At 39.7% G+C, this 24,922-nt stretch overlaps 1 protein-coding gene across 4 annotated transcripts in view; it reads right to left on the reverse strand.

Moving 5' to 3' along the window:
• sorbs2b (sorbin and SH3 domain containing 2b) overlaps positions 1-20,559 on the reverse strand; it is a 79,356-nt gene extending 58,797 nt beyond the window's left edge. For 2 of the 4 annotated variants that reach the window (XM_072664043.1, XM_072664046.1), the window contains exon 1: positions 5,474-5,696. In XM_072664043.1, coding sequence (XP_072520144.1) covers positions 5,474-5,519 — 46 coding nt within the window. In that variant the 5' untranslated portion in view covers positions 5,520-5,696. Of the gene's footprint in view, positions 1-5,473; positions 5,697-20,319 lie in introns of those variants that run through there. The other 2 variants (XM_072664044.1, XM_072664045.1) reach the window with 2 other exon arrangements.
• Between the last annotated feature and the right edge of the window lie 4,363 nt (positions 20,560-24,922).

Genomic DNA, 24,922 nt, shown 5'->3' on the forward strand with positions numbered 1-24,922 from the left:
GAACCCAGAACCCAGAAGTGCTCAAGCTCCTTACCAGGCATTAAGAGCGAGGCAGGCTATGTGTTAGAGCTGTCAGACATGTGTGCAGCCAGGCAGCCACTTGCTCTCTTTCCTCTTCAGCCTCGCTGGACTCAGTGGCTTTCGGGGGGTTAAAGCGGCAGCCCACTGCCCGTTTCTGGAGGCGAAAAGAGGGGGAGAAAGTGAGAGGCGAGCCCCCTGCTCCTGAGCCCAAATTCTGCGGTTTGAGCTATTTTCAGACGCAGACATGCACGTCTGTGGGCTGGAAAGTTACTCCGCGCCTCGGGGGAAAAGTGACAACATATACAGTGTACAGAAAGTGCTCTGTACAAGGAGGACAAACATCTGAGCTCTGCTGGGGCCCAGGCCATGCCTCCGGCGGAGAATGACCGCACAGGGCTAACATGCTAACTGGCACATGGTTTTCCCAAAATCAGGACATCAATTTATTTTTCCAAACCTGCATTTTGTGTACTTGCCATTTGTCATTTACATTATGCAAATTTAATGAGGAATGAACCAATATAAATAGTCTACTATGATTACAAATTAAATCGACTGACTTCCATTGAAAGTTAAGATGTTGTACTTCTCCTGTAAACTTGACATTTTGGTGCTGAACCAATTGATCGATCAACCTTTACTTCATTTTGGAAATACATAAAGGGACACTCTACAATTTTAGAGACGATGTGAAATAGTTCGAACAACCATACGATCAAGTAACAGAATTAGATTATTAAAACAGAAGACAGAAGTAAAGGTAAAGATGTTTTATTACTAAACTTTATTTTATAAATAAATATTTATAAAACAAATCAGACTATAAATAAAAAAGAAAAGAAATAAAAGAAAATAATAATAAAAACTAAAAAAATAAATAAAAGTAAGTAACTATACCACATAAACAAACAACTAGAATAATAAGATAATACTTGTTCTGACAGTCATAGTCAGGACATGGGGTCATACATACTGTATGATATGTAATATGTGTAAAAATAAACCTAAACCCCAAAACTCAGCAGCATTTTTGACCTGTCAGTTTTGCAAAATAAAAATTTAGATTTTGATTTAAAAAATATACAGCTTTCCTCTTTTCCTCTAGTTTTACAACAAAAAACTTAAATTGTAAAAAAACCCAACACACACACACACACAGGTACAGGACTTAATCCATATAAGGAGAAAGTAAACAAAGTGAAGGGCCCACGTTCTGAAAAACAGGAGACACTGAGCTTCATGATGCGAGCTCTATTTTTGCCTCTGACGTTTGTTACTGATGACAGTTCTCATTTATCAGGCAAGCAACAAGCTACAGTCAAAAGGAGGCCCAGTTATGTTTAGGTCACGCTAGCATCGGAATGAAGACAAATTAATTTGCCACTTCAGGGCAATGCAAATTAGCTGCTCTAATCCTTAAGGGTGGTACAACTGCCAACGCCATATTCGTTATGCAGGGCACACAGCGACGAGTTGACACAACAGAGCTTTCCCTCTCTTTTACGCTTATAATATCTCTGCGTGTTCACTGGGGGGTACTGAACAAAGTGTTTTACAGAAGCAAATGCAAGCACAACACACATACACACACACACCTTTCACTGCAAAAGTGATGCATTGGGGTTACTAAATTAAAATGTTTGTATTGTTTCTACACAGATTAAATACACTGCCAAAGGTAAAGGGTGTCCTATATAGGGCTGGGCGATATGGTAAAAATACTATATCACGATATTTGAAGACATTTTCCACAATACATGATATTTATCATGATACATGTAATCACAGACTAAATACATTGGTAGTAACAGACTTAAACACTTTAACACTACTATTCAGATACTCTTCTGTACTGAGTACAGTGATTTTTATTTAACATCTCCTGCACTTCACCCAGTAAAACCAGTCTAATTACACTGTTGTAATGGAACCTGCATTTAATTAGTGTTTATTAAGCACCAACAATAACCTCGATATGATTAGAAAAGCATATTGTGCATCGCGATAACAACATTTATCACGATACGATAAAATATCATCATATTGCCCAGCCCTAGTCCTATATAGGGTGAAACTATTTTGGGTGCTATATAAAAAAAAATATAAAGACCACCCTTTTAAATCATATTTAATAAGTTGTATATAAAGATCCATTTATACACACTGTAAAAAAATGCTTCTTTAAAATGTTAAGGTAGTAAAATTTTAACGTAACACACAGATACTTCAGTTACTGTTAGAACCTCAGTGTGCTCAGCATTTTAAGGCACCATGTTTTATAAGCATTCAAACAGAACCATAGAACCACTGGCTTTGCACCTTTTTAATATAAAAAAGCACCTATATTATAGATCATGTCGTATATTATATCAACCAATATAATGTTAACAGAAATGTTTTACACTTATGAATCAAATATGTTTAATGTATTATTTTTCCTGAGAAGAAATCTTATATATAGGCCTACTTTCCCACAAAGCTTTTCAGTGTTATAATTACCTTGACTGGCAGAGACAGTGTTAAGTGGGATGCCGTCTCAGCAAGGGCTGGGCAAGTAATCGAGAATTAATTCACAACCTCTAATCTGTGTATTCTGGCCCATGTCAATTATTATTATTATTATTTTTTTTTCTGTTAATAATGTTTTTCACTGTACTGTGTACTGTCCACTTTAAAACATACTACCATGTGTGGTCACACAACCCCAGCCCACCGAGCGAACTGTGCAACTCCAGCAGCTTGTACCGTAATCAAGGTAAAATATTTGATTAATAATATTGATTGGAGGTCGTATCCTACAGCACTATGCTCCACCACTTACGAATCCTCTTTGTAGCGAGATTCTTTCGGGAAAACCGAAATATCAAAAAATATAAACTACACTGAAAGACTCTATATGAACCAAATGAAATATAAAAGCTATTGTCATCCATTTCTTTCAGTGTAATAAGGTGCTGGGACTGGACTTTACACAATAAGTAAAGAAAGTGTGTTTTTTTACACTATATATAATGAAATAACCACAGCTGGTGGGTATAGTTAATGGATTTTAATGGTTAATGATTTTGGAAGGGAACTCTTCATAAACTACAACCTAGAACTTAGTGGCATGACCTCTTCTCAATCCATTTTCCTCACCCTCAGTCCCACTTTCACAGCAGTGAGGAGGAGATCAGACACTTGGAAAGCCGGCCTCACTGGACCCTAGAGAAACCATCACCCAGGAGCTCAAAGAATGCGCAGTGACTGAAGGTGTCAGCACAAACCTGAGCCAAAGAAAACCACCCAGCAAAGCTAACATCACTCATATTCTCATGCCGGGCATGACTGCAGCGTTACGCCAGGCAAGGCCTTTAAACTCATACTGATCAGGTCAGGATCCGCGACACACCTATGTCTCTTTCCAAAAACGGTGATGCACACAGGCGACCTGAAGAAGCCAAGTTTCCCCTGGTCATTCAAATCCAAGCACTACACACAGCACCAGTGTGAAACATACAGCTGTTCAAGTGGGGCCTACAACGCTAGCTATGTTACACAGACTTCACTCAAACTCAGAGTCAGACACATCCAGTAGATTATCCCATTATCCTTTCCGTTTTTTTTCCTTTCTGCAAAATCCCCATCGTTTCATATGTAAATGTCTCTTCCGTTGAAAGCTAACTATACAGACTACGCTCAGCGTAAGCACATTCCTTAATGGCTCCCACAATACGACCACTAATGTTTCAAAACTGAATGCAAAATTGGCATCACTCACACAATGAGGTTTCAGAGATCATCATAAGTAGGCTAATCACTGCAGCTACGACCCCTTTTTAATTATATATAAATCGTCTAAATAAGACGCTTTGCCATCTGCTTCCAATAAAACACAGATTTCTGCAAGATTCTCATTTAAATACACAAACAGAGGGCTCAAAATCCTTCCCTTTAGTATGGATTAACAGATTATACATTCAAATAGCTTTACACAACAATCGCACCGTAGGTCCATAATCATCTATTAATAAAGTGCATTCCAAGCTCAAAAACATATAGCCTGCTGTCAATCATACAGGATAACAGATACTCTTTAATGGTGAAATCAGCTGCATTAAGAGTAAACTAATGATAAAAAGGTGTGTTTATGTATTTCTTTATTTATTTAAAGGTAAAGGTGCATGTACTATGTACAGCGAAATGTGTCCTCTGTATTTAACCCATCTGTGGTAATGAACACACACACTAGTAAACTAGAGGCAGTGAGTACACACACACACACCCAGAGCAGTGGGCAGCTAACTCCAGTGCCCGGGGAGCAGAGAAAGTAAAGGGCCCAACAGGGCCGAGCCCGGGAATCGAACCCACAACCCTGTTATCAATACCACCACTGCCCCCCTATTTATCTGCTAGATGAAGACAACTAGAACTTAATGTGTTTGTATATTAATTTTTGTTTTGTGAACAAATACTTACATGTTTTTGCTTATAATGAAGACAGTGATACATTTTATTTTTTTATTTATTATATATATTTTTATTTGAATATGTATATATAATCAAATATTTAAAAGATGTCTTCTAAAATATATTTACAAATTTTCATTTTAATGTATTTATTTCTTTACGGTTTTTGTTTTAGAAAAATAGGAAAATTAGCAAAAATAAATAAATAAGCAAAATCACTACAGTAATATCTAATATTATTATTTTTGTATTTTTTATTTGCATTTTCAAAGTCAGAAACAGCTTCCAAACGAAAATAAATTTTAAAAAAAGTCAAGGGAAAATTACTATGCAAATTCGCTCGAGCCCCCTGCTGCTCTATTTACCACACAGCCTCTGGGAGAAGCCACCTCTTGTCAGGAACTATTCGGCCCAAGTTCTTCATGTTTTCATGAAACGCCGCTTTTAGATGCTGCCTCAGCCAAACTCACACGAGACACCCAACAACTGAATGACCACATCTCAGCCATGTGTTTAATGGCGTGGTGGAGGAGGGGGGCATTACCCCCAACCCCAACCCACTCATCTGACCTTGCAGTGGCTCGGTTGACAGTTACGGTGTTCAGCGCATGAACAGCTCAGCGACCACCTGCGGGTGGATTTTAAACTCCGGCAGGGGGTGTTTAATCATTACACACATGCATGCAGACCCATGCAAGCCTGAGCCTGTCTACTGCTGGCTGACCCCGCGCCAGGCTGTGGCAGATCTGGATGGACATTCAGCACTTCGTACGGAGGCGACTGACGCCTGTGGAGCAGCAGCAACAGCAGCAACAGCAACAGCAGCAGCACAGCAGCAGCAGCACAGCAGCAGCACAGCAGGCTAGCCAGATGTGCACAAGCTACTGCACCAAGGCTGTGCTGTAGCCTGAACACGTGCGGTCCGACACACTTTCACAACAACACACTCACAGACAGGTCCATTAATTCTGCTCTGCAGCTCATTAGCAGCAGTTTTACCTACCTTGGCCGGGTAGAGCAGCCAGAGGAGCGCAGCCGTTAGCTCTCATGCAGTCGGTGTTTGGATCTGAGGTACAAACGCACGTGTCTCTTGTAGGGTTCAGCGTTCGGCGACGGCGGCGATTTGTCCAGCGCTGCTAATCCCAGCCATGTCTGTGCTCATCAGTATTCAGTGTCCTGCATGTTTCCCTGCCTGCGAACAGAGACCGTGCATCAGCGCGCGCTCTTCTGCCCGCCCCCTGCGCGCGGCTCTCGCTCTCCGCTCTGCTCATTGGACGAGCCCGGGAGCCTGGTTGTCATGGAGACGGCCAACAAAAAGAACACGGTCTAGGGAGGACCCGGATGGAACAGTGGCCTGCAGCCCGAGGGACGGTATTGGCTTGTGCTCCTTGGTGGACATCTACTGACGTGTTATTGGGACAACAGTGTCCCCATTGCTTCTCCAGGCAGCTGCTACTGCACTGTGTAACTTTGGTGGAGCTGTGCAAGAGCTTTTGTGGAGTCATATTAGTGTAAAGTCCTGTATAGTTCCTTTACCGTGTCAGTCCACATGATTCCTTCACTTTCAGTGACAGTCCTGCATCTCTCAGCATGTAAGTCTACTTGGACTTGGACTATTATGGTCTATAGGGTCTATCTTGCATGTATTAGCCTTATATTAAATCAGCGCTGGTGTATAAGTGCACCTAATGTACCCATGAAGGCAAGAAAAAAAAAGACTGGTGGCACCTGCTGCTGAGGAGTGGGAAAAGGTACTGACCAGGATGGTGGGCAGGACAAGTCTATAATTGCAGAGGCTGCAATATGAGTGGCGTGTATGTTCACATATTTTTGGGACTTTGCCAAGGATTTTTTTATTGGGTCATCAGGATGTCTGGGCTGCGTGGAATCCACCACTTTAGGAAAACGTCCTGGGTGCAGAAGTATACAGATCACATTCGTGGAGAATTCTAGGTCACTGCTAAGCACATAATTCCTTCAATTGGTGTGTAAATGTGCTTGTTGTGCCCTTAGGTGTTATTTCGGCATGTAGGTGCACATATGTGGTTGCCTACCCTCTCGTGGAAGTCTGTCGTGGTTAGTGGCTTTTGCCACAGTAGGTTGTGAGAGAGTGTAGACCCTTAGAAGGGGGGGCATTTTTGCTTGTATCCTCCTATTCACTATGCTTTAATACTATTGTTGTACTTCTTATACTTTTCTTGTACAGAAATAGAGCAGAAGCCGGACTTTAATTGTGTTAAGTGTGTATTGTGCTATTTTGCACAACAGAATGAATCAAATCGTTTTTTCATAGAAACCTGAAGTGATTACAATTTCATCACTATTATAGACAGAGTGTATTAGAAATGTCCTGTAACAGACATTGAATATTCTTTCTACAGTCAATTCAACCAGCAGAACATCCCCCACAGCTGCAGAGGAAGCAGCAACTCATATAGCGTTGAACATTAAGGCCTGGCAGCTGCTACCACACCAGGCAGCTTATAAGTAACCACATAGGGAAAGGCAGCCTGGTAGGAATGACTTCACTCTGATGGTGAGTGAAGGGGAAAGACACACCCAGTATGCAAATAGGTGGTGCCAGGAATTGGAAAGTTTGTATGTTAAGTAAGTATGTTTTAATCAAACAGGTTGTATTCCACACACAAACCCACTCTGTGTATCTGTGCGTGTAACATACATATATATATATATATATATATATATATATATATATATATATATATATATATATATATATATATATATACACATACACACACACACACATATATACACACACACACAATACTTACTTAATGTTATGTGACATTTCCTTTAAGGGAAACACACAAAAAAAGTTTCAACGCAAGTATTTAAGAAGTATATTAAATTAAATTATACTAATGTAAAATAAAAGTGTCCTTAATAGTAATGTATTTATGAAAATATATTATGGTTATAAAATGATGTATATATAAAATGGTGTTTCTTAAGTGTTCTCTCTTACCACTGATGGGGTTTATTATTCACGAAGCACGTGTGTTGACCTTTATACAGGCCAAATGTCCCAAAATAATGAACAACATAATATTTTGACATGTGGGGACATTGGACAGAAAATGTTTAATGTTGGTTTGAACTGAATGATTTCTTTTTGGTTTCTCAGATTAAAATGTAGCACAGACTTATGTCACTGGCCATTTTAAAACAACGTTCAATAGCAGACCTCATTTAAAGGAGAATTTACATCATTTAGTCAAATGGTTGAGATGTAAGTAAAGCAATACAGAGGTTTAGTAAGAAATGGTTCATTAGAGAGTAACTCTTTAACACATGTCTTATCAGTGGTGAGGACAGGAACCAGGGGTCAGAGTACAAGTAAAGCCATTTTAAGTGTTTATATGCTGATAATGGCAAAACAGTGGCCAATGTATAGTTAAATGACAAGTTTAGGCATCCCTGTTTCTGCTTTTCTGAGTGAAAATAAACCAATGTCTTCTACAGAGAACATATTTATGTAGACGTTTATACAAAGCTGCTACGTATTGGCTTGATTTAACTAATTGTAAAATAAATGCTACATAAAATGTGGCATGAACAAAGATGTGTGTTTTAGGCAGTGGAATTATGTATGTAATTCACCTTTACTTTACATGGAGTTCATATATAACACCATTTGGGTACTGTAGTTCTGTAGAACTGACTGTTTATGTAGTTGTGTTAAGCCACTAGTATGTAAGGGATCATTCTGGTGTAACATTCAGTATATTCTGCTTTAAATAACAATGAACATAAGAATACAAACTGTGTGTATTTGATAGAAAAGATGGGTGTTTTAATGGGCACTTGGCCAAGCTTCTCTAAGAAAATATGTAAAAAAAAAAAAAAAAAAAAATACTAAAGATAACCCTTTGGATTCTGAGGTTTGGTTAGTTTGGCTATTTTTGGTTATTAAAATGTAGTCAGAAGTTACTGGCACCCTACAATGATAGGTATAAACACAATAAAAAGTGTGTGTGTGTGTGTGTGTGTGTGTGTGTGTGTGTGTAAAATGCAGGCTTCTGTAAATGTAAGATGAGGAGATAAGATTTTAATTAGCTGAGAGCTTCAAAAGCCCCAGGAAACCATTTTTCTTTCCAGATAAGCTTTAGTTAGATTGTACAACTGTGTCAAAATCAAAATCTAACATTATCAACTACATGTAAATTAGTTGTTGGCCCTTGCTAAGGAAGGGATTATTACTGGCTAATGACATTATTGACAAAAAATGACAGCAAACAGTATTTTCATATTCCAATGTCTTTGATATGTGGCATGTTATTAATCTGTCTATTGGCAAAATTAAATTACAGAATGATAATGAAGCCTAAGTGCGTTTTCACACCAGCACTTCTTCATTCGGTTAAATCGGAATCTAGTCCGTTTTTAACCCTTGGTGCGATTCGTTTGAGCAGGTGTGAATACAGTAATTGCACTCAGACGTGATCCAAAATGACACCCTTGAGACCCTTGAGGAGAGCGTGGCCCTAAAACGGTCTGTGGCGAGAACGTGATCTGGCCTCGATCCGACCCTACTATCAGGTGCACTCCACTATCACTACAGCTACAAACAGATGCCATCTCTGCCGTTGCTCCATGTTAAACTGCACAGAAATCTAAACTAGTCCGGAACACAGGACCTGTATTTACTCCTGTATTTACTTTCTTGCTCCCACCCCAGACAGGTCTGACCAATAAGCAGAGAGAATGTTCTCACATGGTTTGTTCTGATGAATTCAGGTGCGCTTTTAGCTTTAACTGATTCAGACCAGAGCAAACCAACTATGGGTGTGAAACGCCCTTAATACAGCAGTCGATTATGTATGAAGGTTGTGACGGTTGTGTGAGCACCCTCTTAAACACCACCCGTATTTCACAGAGGGCAACTCCGGGTGTTTCCTCATGATGGGGTTGGCGAGGCCTGACAGACTTCAAGTCACACAGCATCTAAATTTAAACGTATCTCTCACTGCTGCTCTGCGTCACCAAAGAGAACCATAGATGTACCTTTAAGAGACGAGGCCAGGGCCTGATAAGAAAATTAAGCGGAAGATAGCAGCCCATCAGAAACACACCCTCTTTTGTCTCTGCCACACTCAAAATTAGAATTACATTAAGTGCACAGAAAAAAGGGAACAGTACAAAACTAACAGTGTGCCCAAAGTTACAACATGGTACATAAAGCCCAGTTGTGTGCCTTAAATGAGTTAAAGCTACACTGTATTCATATTCATATTTCAGAGGAAAGGGTGCACATTTGTCTCCAGACTTTCTTCAACAGAAGAATATAATAAAAAAGTCTGAAAGACTCTTACATTGTAATCATTGCCATTGGCAAAAGTATGTTTTGCCCCCTTTTCATAATATCACTTTCAAATTTCTTTTATTCTAACAGTTTTACTATAGTAAACAAGGGCACACAGTGTCACTTAAGCATTACTCGTTTTGCTGGGGTTAACCTAACCAATATAACCAACCTAAACCATCACTTTAGCCAAGTTCACTATATAAAAGTAATAATCAAAATGAGAAATATTATAATCATATCAGCATATATTGGCATATATTTTTGTTTTTTTCTAAAAAATGATGAGCATTGATCAGATGTTTACAATCTAACCATTCATCCTAGCTGGTCCAGGTCATGGTGTGTCCTACATGTAATCATTAGGCACAGGACAGGAAAACCCTCTGGACAGAAATGCAGTCCACTGCAGGGTACCATACACAACCACAGACTCAAAGAGAGGGGCAATTTAGTGTAGCCTACCATGGTACCACAGATAACACAACTACCTGGCACTGAGCTACCACACCGAGCTACCACAACGTGTGGGAGACTGGGGTTCGATTCCCGGTCTGGGTGACTATGCTGCGTTACACCAATACGAGTCCTTGGGCCAGACTTCTAACACTACATTGGCCTACCTGTGTAATACCAGTAACCCTGTAAGTCGCTCTGGATAAGAGTGTCTGCTAAATGCCATAAATTTAAATGTCAAATCATATATTTAGAGGATAAAGCCTCTCACTGAGAGCACCAAGACAAGTCAATTGTATTGGGGTGTTTTCCACTGTTTTGAGGAACATCTTGCTGCCTGGTTCACTCAGACTCAGCACTTCGCTAAACTATGGTGGGCTTGCTTTTTTCCCCCACCTGTTTTTGTACAGTGTGACATTACCAATCAGTGCGCTCACCCAAACAGCACCCCCACCCTGTGACCAGCTTACCTGCACCTGAATGAATGAGCTTTTTTGGCCTACTGTCCTCATTTGAAGATACCGTCATACCAAAGCATCTCTACTGCGCTGGAATATCCATACATTCAAATAATCTTCCTGTAGATTGGTTTTACAAGTGGGAAACACTGTGTTTCTGTCCACAAATGTGCCCTTAAGGGTTCTACCCTAGTGATGGCATTGATATTTGGTGGTTAGCAGTGATGGGTCAGCGGTTAGAGCACTGGGCTATTAATAACAGGGTTGTGGGTTGTTCAATACCCAGGCCTGGGCAAGGCCCATCCTCCCTGCTCACCGGGGCACCACAGCGCTGGCTGCCCATCGCTCCGGGCACTTGTGCTCACTGTCACTGTGTGTGTTCACTGCATGGATGCGTTAAAGGTGGAAGCCAAACTCCATCTGTGTACAACAGTAATGGTGAATATGGTTGTCTTGTCTTGGGTATCTCTTTCACATCCAGCACAGCACATCCTTATCAAAATCTAGAACTCTAGGTCTCACTAGGGCCTTCCGTCAACATTGTTGATTTACATAGCTGCCTTCTTAACTAGGATGTCTTAAGAGAGTTTTATTATAAGACTCAAATATGAATAAAAGCAGTCACCTAACAGCTTGGATACGACTTGTATGTGTACATAATTCAGAATGTGTGTTTTTGTTCCCAGAAACAGCTAAATATGCTCAGTCCACAGAATCCATCTCAAAAGCGTAATTCAGCTCCTTGAGAATTGCCGGCATTCCGTCTGTGCTAATCTTGTTCACATGGAAATATTTGATTTCTTTTTAGGGTTTATTGAAAGCACAAGCACCTGGTAGAGACAAACAAGGCAACTTTGAAGCCTGATACACTTAGGAGCTAGGAGGCAGAGACATGTGGGCCAGTGTCTAATACCTGAGCATTGCACACAGAGTACCGTTTCATATGTGGTGCATGTTAGTGAATACAAACAGGGCTTTTGCTGTAGACAATGTGCTGAAGCCGAACTTTAGGCAGCACTGAATAAAGCATATGCTCATCTTTTATGAAGGCCTACTTAGGTGCTTTGAACATGAGAATGAGGATTATCTTTGTGTGATGAGCTTTGTGTCCAGAAATACCTCTTAAAGACCCCTCAGGCTGAACACAAGCGGCTATGACTATAAGGGCTAAAAGTGTCTGAGAATGTTTGAGGTTGCCACCTACTGGTGTGTGGAAAGCAATAGCCTGTTTATTCATTTAAAAAGAGAAAAATGTATCTTTGAAAAGTCAAGGTTCATCTAATAAAGATGCAAGTCTTTTATTAAAATTATTTTCATGGTAATTATTTCCATTACAGCAAAGCGATTCAATTGACTACAGCAAGAGTTTTCTCTCCTCCTTCTCTTCATAATGTTTCCCTGTTTTGTATGCTGCCTGCAGAAGACGCAGGCCTTAAATTTTTTAGCAGCTCTCTCTTTCAGACTGAAGAACAGTTGGCTCGACTCTAGGGCTGGTTTTGTGTTGTTGTTTTTTTGCATTCATCGCCTTGTCTCTCTTGTTTGGCTTCTTTCTCCTGCTCAGCCTAGTCTTACTACACTGGGCCTAATGCCAGTCATGATGTCTGCTATTTATTGGATTGCTAGAAATCTTTCAAGAGGAAGGTCAGACTCAGTAAATCTAATAATGGGACTGTAATTACATGCATTAGTTTAACGATGCTTTGCCACTTTATCTAATCGAAGACAGTATAATAGCGACTGGAAGTATTAGCACTATCAGGATAGGGAGACAAATGCCTTTTCAGACTTCCGCACCATCCCTCATCTCATCATGATCAGAGTCCTTCTAGAGCAGGGAGCAACTGTGTGTATAAAGTTTGTAAACAATAACAACAACAACAACAACACCACATGCATTCCATGCATCCATGCAGTCTCTTATTATTAGCGATGCTCAATGGTATCAGAAGTCTATAGATTTAATCAGAAAGAAAATTGTTCAGCATTGGATGACTACAATAAATTGATTTTTCGGACGGATATCTGATGACCTACAGTGGATTTTTTAAACAATATAAATATTTAAAATAATAAACAAAACAAAGTAATGTTATAAATATTTTTAAATAATAAATTGTACTTTTTTTTATCCCCAATTTAGTCATGTCCAATTCCCACTAACACGCTAGCACTCCAGCAAGTGTTTCCTTGATTGAAGCACCATAGCTTGTTTTAGAATGGCTCCTAGCTGCTGGTTATGGTCATTAGACAGTAACCACTCCTGTTCCACTGACTAACAGATTGCCCATACTGGCTAGCATAATGGGGGAGGGGGAGGGCCATGCTATTCTCAAATGATGGGTTCATGAGCCCTATTTGGATTGGATTAGTGTCTCAGGGGTTGTCTGTAAAAATGTTTTACACATCTTCTCAGTGGTAAAACGACTCTAAAATTGCCAGTGTGGAGAAAGTTTGTCACATGATCACATTCGCAACAGCTGCGTTCAAACGGTCAAAGAGACGCTGCTCCCAACAACTTTTTCATTTTATTCTTGCTTTACAAATGCAGACAGTTTTTGTTTGACGATTTAGAAAGTGCTTAATATCCACTGGACAGTAAATACGGCGCTCTGAAGTGCCATGAGGTGACACCTGCTTGATCAGACCTGACAATTCTAATCCCATCCGGATTCACATCTCTGAATTTTTCCAAGCAGGTGTCACCTCACCTTGAAGAAAACAACCCCTGAGTCATGGGCTTTGAAACCTGTAATTTTCTCAGAGGACTGGAATAAGATCACAGAGAAGCCCTCATGAAAGAGAATTACTTCAGGACCCCATGTATATTTAATGATGTTTTAGACACCCAGCCACGCATGGTTGTGAAATCAACATGGGATCAAACTCGTTATCTCCTGATGGTCACTATTCAGATATAAGCAGAATTGTGGAATTATTATTGAAGCATGTATTTAGACGACTCCCAGGTTGATCTGATGGACTGATCAGAGGCTTTTGAAACAAGCACAAGGGGGCACATCAAATACTAATAGGAAATACTTCTGATAGTTCATAGTGTTTTTAAATGCAGCACTACTGATTTGCTGGCCATATGCCCCACTCTCCTCATTCATTCTCTTATCACTCATCATCTTGTCCTTCATTCATGTTAAAGCTCAGCTGCAACAGTCCTTTCAACAGTCCTCACTAGCTTATCAATATGTCCAACAAGATTCCTACCATTGTTCACTGGTGCATACGATGAGAAAAGGATCCCCGGTCAAAGGTGTAGAAACCCATCTCACCACCCTGCACACCCCACCCTCACAGAGCCCTGATGTGCCTGATTGCTAGGGGACCCCCCATAGGGATAGGTTTACCTGTGGACAGAGAAGCCTCTGTCCACTTCGTAGTGGTGTCCCTGCTATTCACCCTTTGTTTCGCCCACTTGGGGCGAAACTAAAATCTGCTCAAGCACAAAGGCATGGGAGAGGAGTAGAGCAGCTCTGGAGCCACAGGCTGGGAAAAGCAGGTCATACCTGTCCATACACCTACAAACAATGCCCACAAAGACACACCAAGCTCTGGAGTTCACAGGAAACTAGAACCAGTGAAATCTCCTGTAACCGTATCCACAGAGGCTATCGAGTTGCACACCAGTGCTCTTACACACTCTGGTCGAGGCTCTGGCTCAGACCTGTAATGAAGCTTGTGATTCAGAAATGTTGTACTAGCATGTAGCTGAAAGAAACTTGATGGAAACTGGTCTTGCTTTAATTGGCTCTAGCTTAAGTGTCTTTAATGTACTGCATTGGACACTTGCACTGGACAGTTTCTATTAGGCCGCTAATAGAAAACCCTACCTTGCAGATCCACTGCTCTGGTCTACAGCTATAACAGAATTGCTATATCTATGCAGAATTTGTGAAAATGTAAAAATTACTGGTACATGTTCTGTAAATTCCAAGATTAACTTCTTTAAACAGAATTTTCCGTTAAACAGTTCCATATGTTCCATGAACATACAGGACATTTCCCTCCTTTTATATGTGGAAAATTCAGTAAATTAAATTTTTTCCTGTACAAAAAAAATAAAAACATAAAATATTCAGGCAAAAACATGCAAAAATGTTTTCTTGTACATATTTATCAAACATCATCAAGTTGATGAAGAAGAATTTCTTGCCTTCTTTTAATTTTAAAGATGCCAGTGCCTGTGACTATCTAGCCTTTTAGCTAACAGGCTAGCTACAGTTTACAGAGACTTAGCTATACATTTAATGTCTATATGTCAATTGTTTTCGATACAATGTTAACTTTTAAAAAATGTTTTTGACATAGCCAAAAAAGTGAAAGCCAAAACAGTAGAATCACAAATTTCAAAAGTCACAAAGGTCAATAATTACTCTAGCTAGCGTTTGAAATATTAATTTTAGGTAATGTGCTTTATTAATTATCTGTAACACTGGCCTATTACACGTCTAAATGAATATCATAGAAAAGATCGTTTACACATTATTTATAATATTTACATCAGAGGTGCAAAAGCTGAGCTTCTGTCTCAGGTGACTTCTCTGCTGCTGTAGCTAAGCTGTGAGGTGCAGGTCAGTGCTTGGAAATATGGAGTAAAAAATAAATAAATAAATAAAATAATAAAATAATAATAATAATATCTTGGGTGCATATTTCTTGGCAGTCGACCACTAGTAGTGGCACCGATTGATGTAAACACCTCAGCAATACCATTTCTGTGCCTACACATACACGCTACCATGCCACTACAATATCAGAGCCACTGCGGTCTTCTACTCCGTTAAAATTGTGACCAGAAACTCAGAAACTCCCCAATGATGAATGGGGTAGAGAATAACTGACAAGTTGTTCTTGACAACAAATGGGCTGCAGTCTGAAATTGTACACTTATATAGTAACCTATAAGGTAAACTCTAAGACACTAACACTTTAACCAGAAAAATGATCATTTTAGCATCCAAACGGGTCTTTAAATGATAATCAAAAAAGTAATTGAAGGACTTTTAAAACACTTAAGACACTTTTAAGACAGTAGGTCAAGGGATAATTGGAAAAGTCACAATTCTATGCAGAAATGCTTTATTTCAGTTGCAATGGAGGTCTTTTGAGCATAGACTGCTGATTTTACCATCTGCCACAGCATCTTAATTGGGTTTAAATCAGGACTTTTCGGGTTTAAGTCCCTCCAACATTTCTTTAGACCCATTCTGAGGTGCACTGGCTTTGTTTTATATCCCAATTGTGTGTTAAACTTCAGATTACAGACTGATCAGATTTTCTAAAAGAGAATTCATGATTTCGTCAATTATGGCAAGTTTCTCTGCCTCTCAGCAAACAGCAAAACATCCCTACACCATCATACTACCACCACCATGTTTATGTGGTGGTATATTGTTCTTGTTGTGGAATGCTGTGTAAGCTTTAACCCAGATGTAATGGGAACCCAATCTTCTAAAACATTCCACTTCATGGTCATCAAGGCTAAATGTTTGTGGACACCCCTTCTACTGAATGCATTCAGCTACTGTAGGGTGCATCCATTGCTGACGCATCTTAGCTAGACCCTGTAGAGAAATAGGACTAGATACATATGAACCTACTGGCCTGGCATCATGCTAGTAGGCTAGAGGGGTATAAAGCTCCCTGGCATTGAGCTGTGAAGCAGTGGAACGGTGTTCTCTTGAATGATGGGATGAGTTGGGAGTTGGGGATAATCCCTTGATTTTGAAGAAACAATGAATGAGCAGGTGTCCTAATACTTTTGTCAATACAGTGTATTAGAGAAGCCTTTATGTTCCTTTAATTAGCAGTAGTTTTCTCATTCAATTCTTCGACACTTCTAGGAAGATTCAGCACATAATGCTGCTGCAAGCTGTGCTCACTGCAATGCTCTTATATAAGGAGGAAATGGGAGTAAGGGAATTAGCAGATTAGAGAAGTTATCCAGAAAGTGGGAACACTTCCAAAGGGTCAGTGCTGTTTAGCACGGCTTTAAATGAAACACAAAAAGCAGATTATAAATGTAACTTGTCTAAAACTTTCAAGCATGTGAAAGGTGCTTAGATTCAGTTACTTAGGATAATGGCAATGTCTATTCTATTCTGCCTTTGAAGGAATACCTCAGGCACAGATGACCTACACAGCATGACACACTGTTAGGGCGTCTATATCTTTGCTCACTTATTACATTATCATACCTAAAAAACATCATTTTAGACAAGAGTAGACATTATGAGTTACGTAAAGGCTTGCCAGCAAAGCAGGAGTAAGTAATCAGTTTACTGGATTGTTCTTCAACCTGATCAGTGATTTGTTGCTGTTAAATAAACAAAGGCTCTATTCTCCTTCTACACTGTTACAAGTATTAGATCCTTGAGGAACGTTTGGGGGTTTCTCAATTTGAAACTGTGGAGGAGCCTCTTAAGGTGCTTTGAGAAACCTTCAAAAGAAGCTTTTTTCTTCTAAAAGCACCTTAAACACCTTATGAAGTTCATCCACAGTTTCTTATTGAAGAACCTCCAAAGGTTCCTCAAGGATCTTATACTTTTAACAGTGCACATTCTGCACTGGGGTGACTGGTCCTCCACTGGGAGTAATTTATTGGAATGCTATGAAGGTACCCTTCTAAAAGTTCACTTGATGCAAAGAACTGACTGAGAAATATATATAAAAACTTGCAGCTTACGCTTTATAAAGAATTCTCTTTTTCTTGACAGTGCTCTACTGCTGTGAACTTCATACACACATATATAAAGTAGCTCCCTGGGCAGCTTATTAAAGTGGCTGCAGCTTTACTGAAGTTGGAGAAAATGATCATTTTAATGTTTCATACACTGTGACTGTGCTTCACGATGTCAGAAAAACAAGTTAATAATATTTATATCAGGTCATAATCATAGTCATATCAAGACCTTAAAATCTCCTTTTATCAAGCAATGGCAATCTCTAAAACTCATGGTGCTTATACTAAATTAAATAACAGATGATTATGGTAAATTCACACCCATTCATGATTTAGCATTATTATAACGGTTAATTGGCACGGCTGTAAGGTTTCACCTACCTGGCACAAAGAACCTCAATCTTCCCCATATTCAAGCATCAATTCAAAATTTCATCCATGGAGAAGTTGTAAACCTGGACAGTAACCTCAGTAATTCATAAGAACTGGACATTTAGCAATCCAGCAATCATCAACAGAAACAACAGCTCTCCCTATTGCAGTCCAGACCAGACATCAACCTAATATTTCATAATGGCTAAATCTTTTCGTTGACTGCAGATCTCAAAAAATCCAAAATCCAAAATTAAACAATGGCATCACTCTAACATGTGGAAGTGCTATGCATGCAGCCATAGGCTATACATGCTACATTTCCATCTGATTTACTACTCATTTGTATAGATATATGGACAAAAGTATTGGGACACACCTTTTAATCACTGAATTCAGGTGGTTTATTTATTCCCATTGCCACAGGTGTATAAACTCAAGCATCTAGCCATGCAGCCTGCCTTTACAACCATTAGTGAAAGAATGCGTGGTTCTAAGGAGCCCACTGAATCCCAGCCTTTTGTGAAATTTCTCCTCCTAGATTTTCCACCATCAACTGTGAGTGGTATTATTGAAAAGTGGAAGCCTTTAGGAACCACATCAACTCAAGAAGCCAAGATGTGACAGCAGACCACATTAAGTTATAGAGCGGCGTCGCTAAGTGCACAGAAGTCTCCCAATGCTCTGCTTTGTCCATTTAGTGTATCGGGTCAAATACTACACAACAAACTGCAGTGGAACTTCTTCCACTCTTAAAAAGCAATTGTGCAAGGGTTTTTAGCAGTTTTAGTAGTCCATATAGAACTACAACGCAAAGAACTAGTTGACTGAATGCCTGGTTAAATGGCTCTTCATATACAAGGAAACTTGTTCTTTAAAAGATAATTTTTTAATGTTTCTGCATGGCAGCAGAAAAGGGGTTCCACTGTTGTAGTCAAAGAAACCATTTCAGTACTGTGTAGAACCCTTTTTGCTTAGAGTGTTGCACATCCAACATCTATCAGTGGGAAAATTTTAGAAATCATCTATCTATGCTTTACTTCACTGTTATCATTGTTGTTGTTGTTGTTGTTGTTGTCATATTTGTTGTTTAATTATTTTACCCATACCATTTTTTATTCTTTTACCTTTTTCCTCTTCAGATTTGCTTGCTAGTCTCATCAACTTTGTGTCAACAGGTGAAAGCAGTAGCACAGCAGTTCAGATGCTGTACACTCAATAAAACCAGAGCTGTGAAAAGGGGATATCTTTCATCTGTGAAAGGATTATAATTTCTACATACTTAGAAATGTGTAAATCCATCATAATTGGATTGGAAGTACACTTAAGTACAAACATACTCAGAAGATGCAACCAATTCCCTCCTACTACACAGTTAAAATCTTTTGGAGGTTTTTCAGTTTCAGTTTGATACTGTGGAGGAACCTCTTAAGGTGCTTGAGAAACCTTCAATGAACCTGTGTCTTCTAAAAGCCCTTTTCCTAAAGGTTTCTCAAAACATCTTAAGAGGTTGCTCCACAGTTTTAATCTGAAGAACCTCCATAAGTTCCTCCTCTTTTCATGACGTTACTGAGTAACAATATTCACACATGATGATGATGATTATGACACAGGACGTATTGTGGCAGCAAGTGGTGACATTTACACAACATGACAATCACAATTTTCTAGGCGGCAGCAACCAGGACTGGGCGATATGGTTAAAATATTATATCACAATATTTTCACGAAGCGTACCGTGAGACATGTGATTGCAACAAAAAGCATAAGTAACAGCAGATTATTAACACTTGCTATTTAGACACTCTCCCATACATAATGCAGTGATTTGTATTTAAATGTGCTGCCTTGCACCCAGTTAAACATCACTAATTACTCTCTCTCTCTAATGAGATCTAATTGAGTTCCTCAATATGCTTAGAAAAGTATTTTGTGTATCACAATAACAAAATGCATGATATGATAAAATATCATCATATTGCCCAGCTCTAGCAGCAATCTCAGAATAGATTTGAAGTGCACGCCATATCTAAAAAAGGACGTAGCAACATATAGACCTGGACGTGTAGTATATAAGCATATCGTCACTGTATCTCAATTTTTGCCATTCTTCATAGGCAGACATTCTTTATGTTGTGGGATAATTGAATAAGAAATGCTCCAAAATGACTTGTAATAAAATCTTTTTAGTTGACTTTCATTGATAGTTAAGAAGGTTTTTTCCCCTTCTCCTGTAAACTTGCTTTTTTGGAGATATGAGGTTTTTGCATGACAGCGATGAAATAGCAGTGTTTGTTTCCAGTGGCCTTCGCTTTCCATTTTACATGTCCTTGTTGGAAGCATCCAGGCTTTCTTTGCTAATCAAATGACCTAATTAACTGTACGTCTATCATCTTAATTAACACAGTTGTTTGCTGTTGAGATAACCGCAGATTACAGTTAAGACAGACAAGTGAACCGACAGAAACACACTAAACACAGTATTTTGTTTTTGTCTGCACACTTTTAAATCATTGATAAACCAAAGAAATGCTCGCACTTACCTTCACATGAAGGCATTTTGGCTCCTGGCAGTAGTGTCTGTTAACAGTGGCTGTTAGTTCTGGCACAGGGACAAACACAAGCCCCAAGTCATCGATAAATCTGTAGCCCCCTCGTTGTCTTCTCTGCATGGGGGATCATATCAGCCCCCCTGCTGCCACCCCAAGCACATATATCAGTCGCCTCAGTGCTCTCTTTTAGCTCAGGACTGCTCCGGATCTTCTCCTAGCCTGTGCTGGCTATCCTATCCGGGCTGCTTGCTTGTCCCTCTCTTTTTCACCCTGCTGCTGGAATGTGTTCTTTTGTGTTTAACCTTCAGCTGCGGACGTAGCTCCCCTGAGACGCCACAGACCTAATTGCTGGTGGCTGCGCCCTAGATGCTGTACGATGCTGGCTGGCTCTGTGCTAGACTGTTGTTGTGCAGACAGGGGATGAGGGGACTCGGAGGAGCATCCTCAACCAGAGAGCCATCCTCAACAGCAGGTACCCACACGTGTGCACGCCTCCCGGCAAAGAAACAAAAGTGCTCTTTGTGTCTCACATTTTACAAATACTATAAGCCGCATCGGATTAGCAGGCCAGCGGACCAATCAGAGCTCAGGGGCTGTGGAGGAGGCTGGATAATCGGCATTAAATCAAAGCAGATGGGAATGGCTGAGTATATCGAGGGAGGTCATTAGTGGAGGTGGTGAATTGCTCAGTGGCTACAAGAGGGTGTAATCCATTTTACCAGGCTAACACTCTCACATAAATACTCCCTCGTTATCCTGCAGGGGTATGTTTCGAGCTCATTGCACTAGACTCCATACACTGTAAAATTAAAGACAATGACAAGTAAGCAAATAAAAAAAAGTAATTGATCACAGTTGACTGAGTGTTTTTTAAAAAATTATTATTAATATTAGGAATAATAGGAAGGCCCCAATGAACCCTAGCCTGTAGTTGGAATAAACTGTATACAAACTGAGGGGAGGAACTAAAATGTTCAAAAGCTCATTTACTTTTTTTTTTTTATAATACTACATAATAAATGTCTGATCAAACTGTGATGCAGAACTAAAAAAAATACTTTGGGCTAAACTAGAAAACATTCTGTAATCAGTTGCTTTATCATTTTTAAGTTGGTCTGCTTTTACATGTTTAGCTTTTGTATGTATAAAAAAAGATGTTTGATATTAGACATTGTGACACTATATATTTAATCAATATCAACATCTAAATGTTGGTATTTTTGGTACCCTAAAGAACATTTCTATAAGGAGCCACGTTTTTGTAAATATCGGACAGACACTAACTGATATTTAATGAAGCAGGTTTAGATTATGTTGAACTACTGAGCTTAAATATATGCATTTTATTCATTTTACTGCATTTCTAGCTAATTTAGTAACAAACTGCATTTAAAATAAATGCCACATGTTTCTATTGCTAATACAGGAAGCTGTAGTCCTAATTTCCGCACTTTATAAATGAGTATATATATATATTGGCATTGGCAGATACAGAGACAAAGACATTTTTTAATGAAAATAAATTAAAACCATTGCTATAATTATCTGTATATAAAAAACCCAATATATATATATTTATTTAATTTGGTGAGATCAAGTAACAGCCATCCCTAAACAGTGTACATATAGCCTGATCAAGAGCCAAAATTCATGTAGTCCACTGCAGAAAAAAAAAAAAAACAGAATATATTGGGAGGAAATCTACATATGCATAATCCATCACATTATGATCTGAGTACAGCTAAGAACACGAACCACAGACCCACTCCAGACAACCTCACAGCGCATCTCTACTGCCCACTGCCCAGCCTTAACAAAGACATAAAAGCGAGGTGGGCGGCACCTGCCGAGGGGCGGGAGGGTGCCTGGCTGAGGGCCTTGAGTTATGGCCCTATCACTTTCAACATGACCTTTCAATACCTCTCAACACAGGCCCCCCCAAGGCGACGCCAGCTATCTCATCTCTCCACCTCCCAGGATTCACAGCCCCTGACCCCGCGACCCCGACCACACAGTATCCTCTTGCTCTATTTATACTCAATTTCATAAATAAGCCTGCCACCAAAGCACCTTGAGCAGAAGAGCCCGCTGTGCTGCCCCTAACAGGACATGCCTCTAGTTTTTAAGCTTAACACAATGTTCTTTGGGTATTTCTGTTGACTATAACTCAAAGTTTCCGTGGTCCGTGCTGTTCTCTCCATACATGAAAACTACATTTGAACACCCTGGCCAAATGATGATATTTTGTTGTTTTTGAAGTAACACAATTTTTGGCAATGTTAAAGCCCAGTTACTCAACTCTGGAGGTCAAGATCTGGAGGATCAACAAAAAACACATAGGATTGCTTATATGCTGTCTAGAAAGGCAAAGCACATCCCAAAGTACTTTGGTCCTTTGGCAGGATGGTTTGGTTGTTAGTGGTGGTGCACTATTCTACTATGCAGCACTGCTTGCAGAAATGTTCTTCAATCAACACCAGCCATCTGATGATCTTCAGTCATCCACAGCCATACTCAGCTGTGACCTCAGTGTAATAACAGCCAATGTGTGATGTCGTTAAAATGGAACTCACAATGCCACAATGATCAAAGGTGTATTTGGAGAAAACACTAAAGAAACCCACAAACAAAAGAAACTTTGCATCAACAAGAGCAGAAAGAGCCTATGAACAAGAGAAGAAAGTCTCCTAGCTGTCTACAAATAGCCCATAAACTAATAATGAGCAGAAAAAAGTTGGGGCACCTCTGGTCAGAATTTCTGTTCCTGAGATTTAGGCAAGTAGAAAGATTAGTCTAGAATTTTAATGAGTAAAAAAGGAAAGTAGCACCAATGTCTCATAGCTTAATTAGCCATCATCATTAGGAAAGGCCAGGTGATGCGAATTTCACAGCAAATCAAAGCTTAATAAGTACTCTGCCTCAATCAGCAGCTCATCGAAGCAGCTGTCTTAGCACTTTGAAAGTTAAAATAATTGATGCTCATGAAGCAGAATAAAGCTACAAGGAGATATCAAAGCAATATCAAAATATAGTCATTTCATCAGTCTGCAATGCAATATAGACATGAAAGTTAAGAGGAGCAGTGGAGGTCATATTGAAGGCTGGAAGATCAAGAAAACTTTCAGAGAGAACTGCTTGTAGGACAGCTGGAAAGGCAAATCGACACCTATGTTTGCACTGGAAAGACTTTTGGGAAGATGTGCACTATTCTACTATGCAGCGGCACATGCTCAAATACGACTTTCAGGGAGGAGCCATCAGGAGAAAACCTTTCCTGTGTCCTCATTCCACCACAAATTTAGAGTTCTGTGAACTGATGAGGCTACTAAATGTATGCCTTGTACTTAAAAGCTGTGTATAAATAATAGCAAATGCACTAAGCTGTTTGATACTTAGTGCTTTAGCAAGCTTAGCTAGCGTCCTGTTTTCTTTCCATCTCTTTCCCATGTGTCAAGATGCTCTGGTCCGACTGTCCTGTCCTGGTACTACCAGACCTGGCTCTGTCCTGCTTCGGATCATCACACTGATTCTCTCACCTCATTACATAGCTGTGCATATGACTGTTAACCTGCATGGACTTTCACATTTCACTCACACCGTCAACATTTATGGCTTGATGTCACTGTGCCATATCTCTTTATTCAGTACTGTTGTTTTTGTAAATTTTTAATGTTATTTGTTCTGCTATCCAGTGTCGGCCAGAGGAGGATGTTCCCCTTTTGAGTCTTGGTTCCTCTCAAGGTTCCTTCCTTGCCACGGTCACCCTTGGCTTGCTCAAAAGAGGCTTGGTCCCGCATCTCTTCAAAGCTGCTTTGTGACAACATGCGTTTTGTAAGGCGCTATATTAATGAATCAGAATGGAACTAAACTAAAAATTATAGGAAACCTTAATATCAAGCTTCTTGTCCTTCCAAAAGCAGTTGCTCGAGCGGAGTCATTCCTGTCTAAACGTTTCGAAGCTTAATTGAATTTGTTCTGCTGCTAACTAAGCCTGTTAACCAGCCTCTCTCTCCTGATCGGTTTTACATTTGCAGTTATTGTCAGACTGAGGGTTTAACATTCATGAAATTATTATATTTTGCACAGTGTTGACTTTTTTTGGGAAGAGATTGTACAGAAGCCATAATGCACAACCAGCAGTGTTACTCGCAGCCTACACTACTCCCTGCCCTCCGATAATACAATCACACAGACTGTTCTCCCCCCTGCCATCAGGAAGAAGGTACCGCAGCATCCGGTCCAACACGACCAGACTCTGCAATAGCTTCTTCCCCCAAGCCATCAGACTTCTCAACTCCAGAGACCATGCACACACACACTCTCTCTCTCTCTCTCTCTCTTTCGCTCTCTAACCATTTACCCCAGACAATATGGGAAGCATTTTGCACTAATAACTTTACTACCTCACTGGATTCAATATTTACTGCATAATTTGCCCACTACCCCTAATTATTTATTATTCTGTCTGCACTTGTATTGTGTTGCACTTGTGTTGCACTCTGTATGCACTGTGTCTATGTTGCACCATGGTCCTGGAGGAACGGTGTTTCTTTCACTGTGTACTCTGTATGTAGTTGAAATGACAATAAAACCC

The sequence above is a fragment of the Salminus brasiliensis genome, chromosome 19, assembly GCF_030463535.1.
Source record: "Salminus brasiliensis chromosome 19, fSalBra1.hap2, whole genome shotgun sequence".
Taxonomy (NCBI): domain Eukaryota; kingdom Metazoa; phylum Chordata; class Actinopteri; order Characiformes; family Bryconidae; genus Salminus; species Salminus brasiliensis.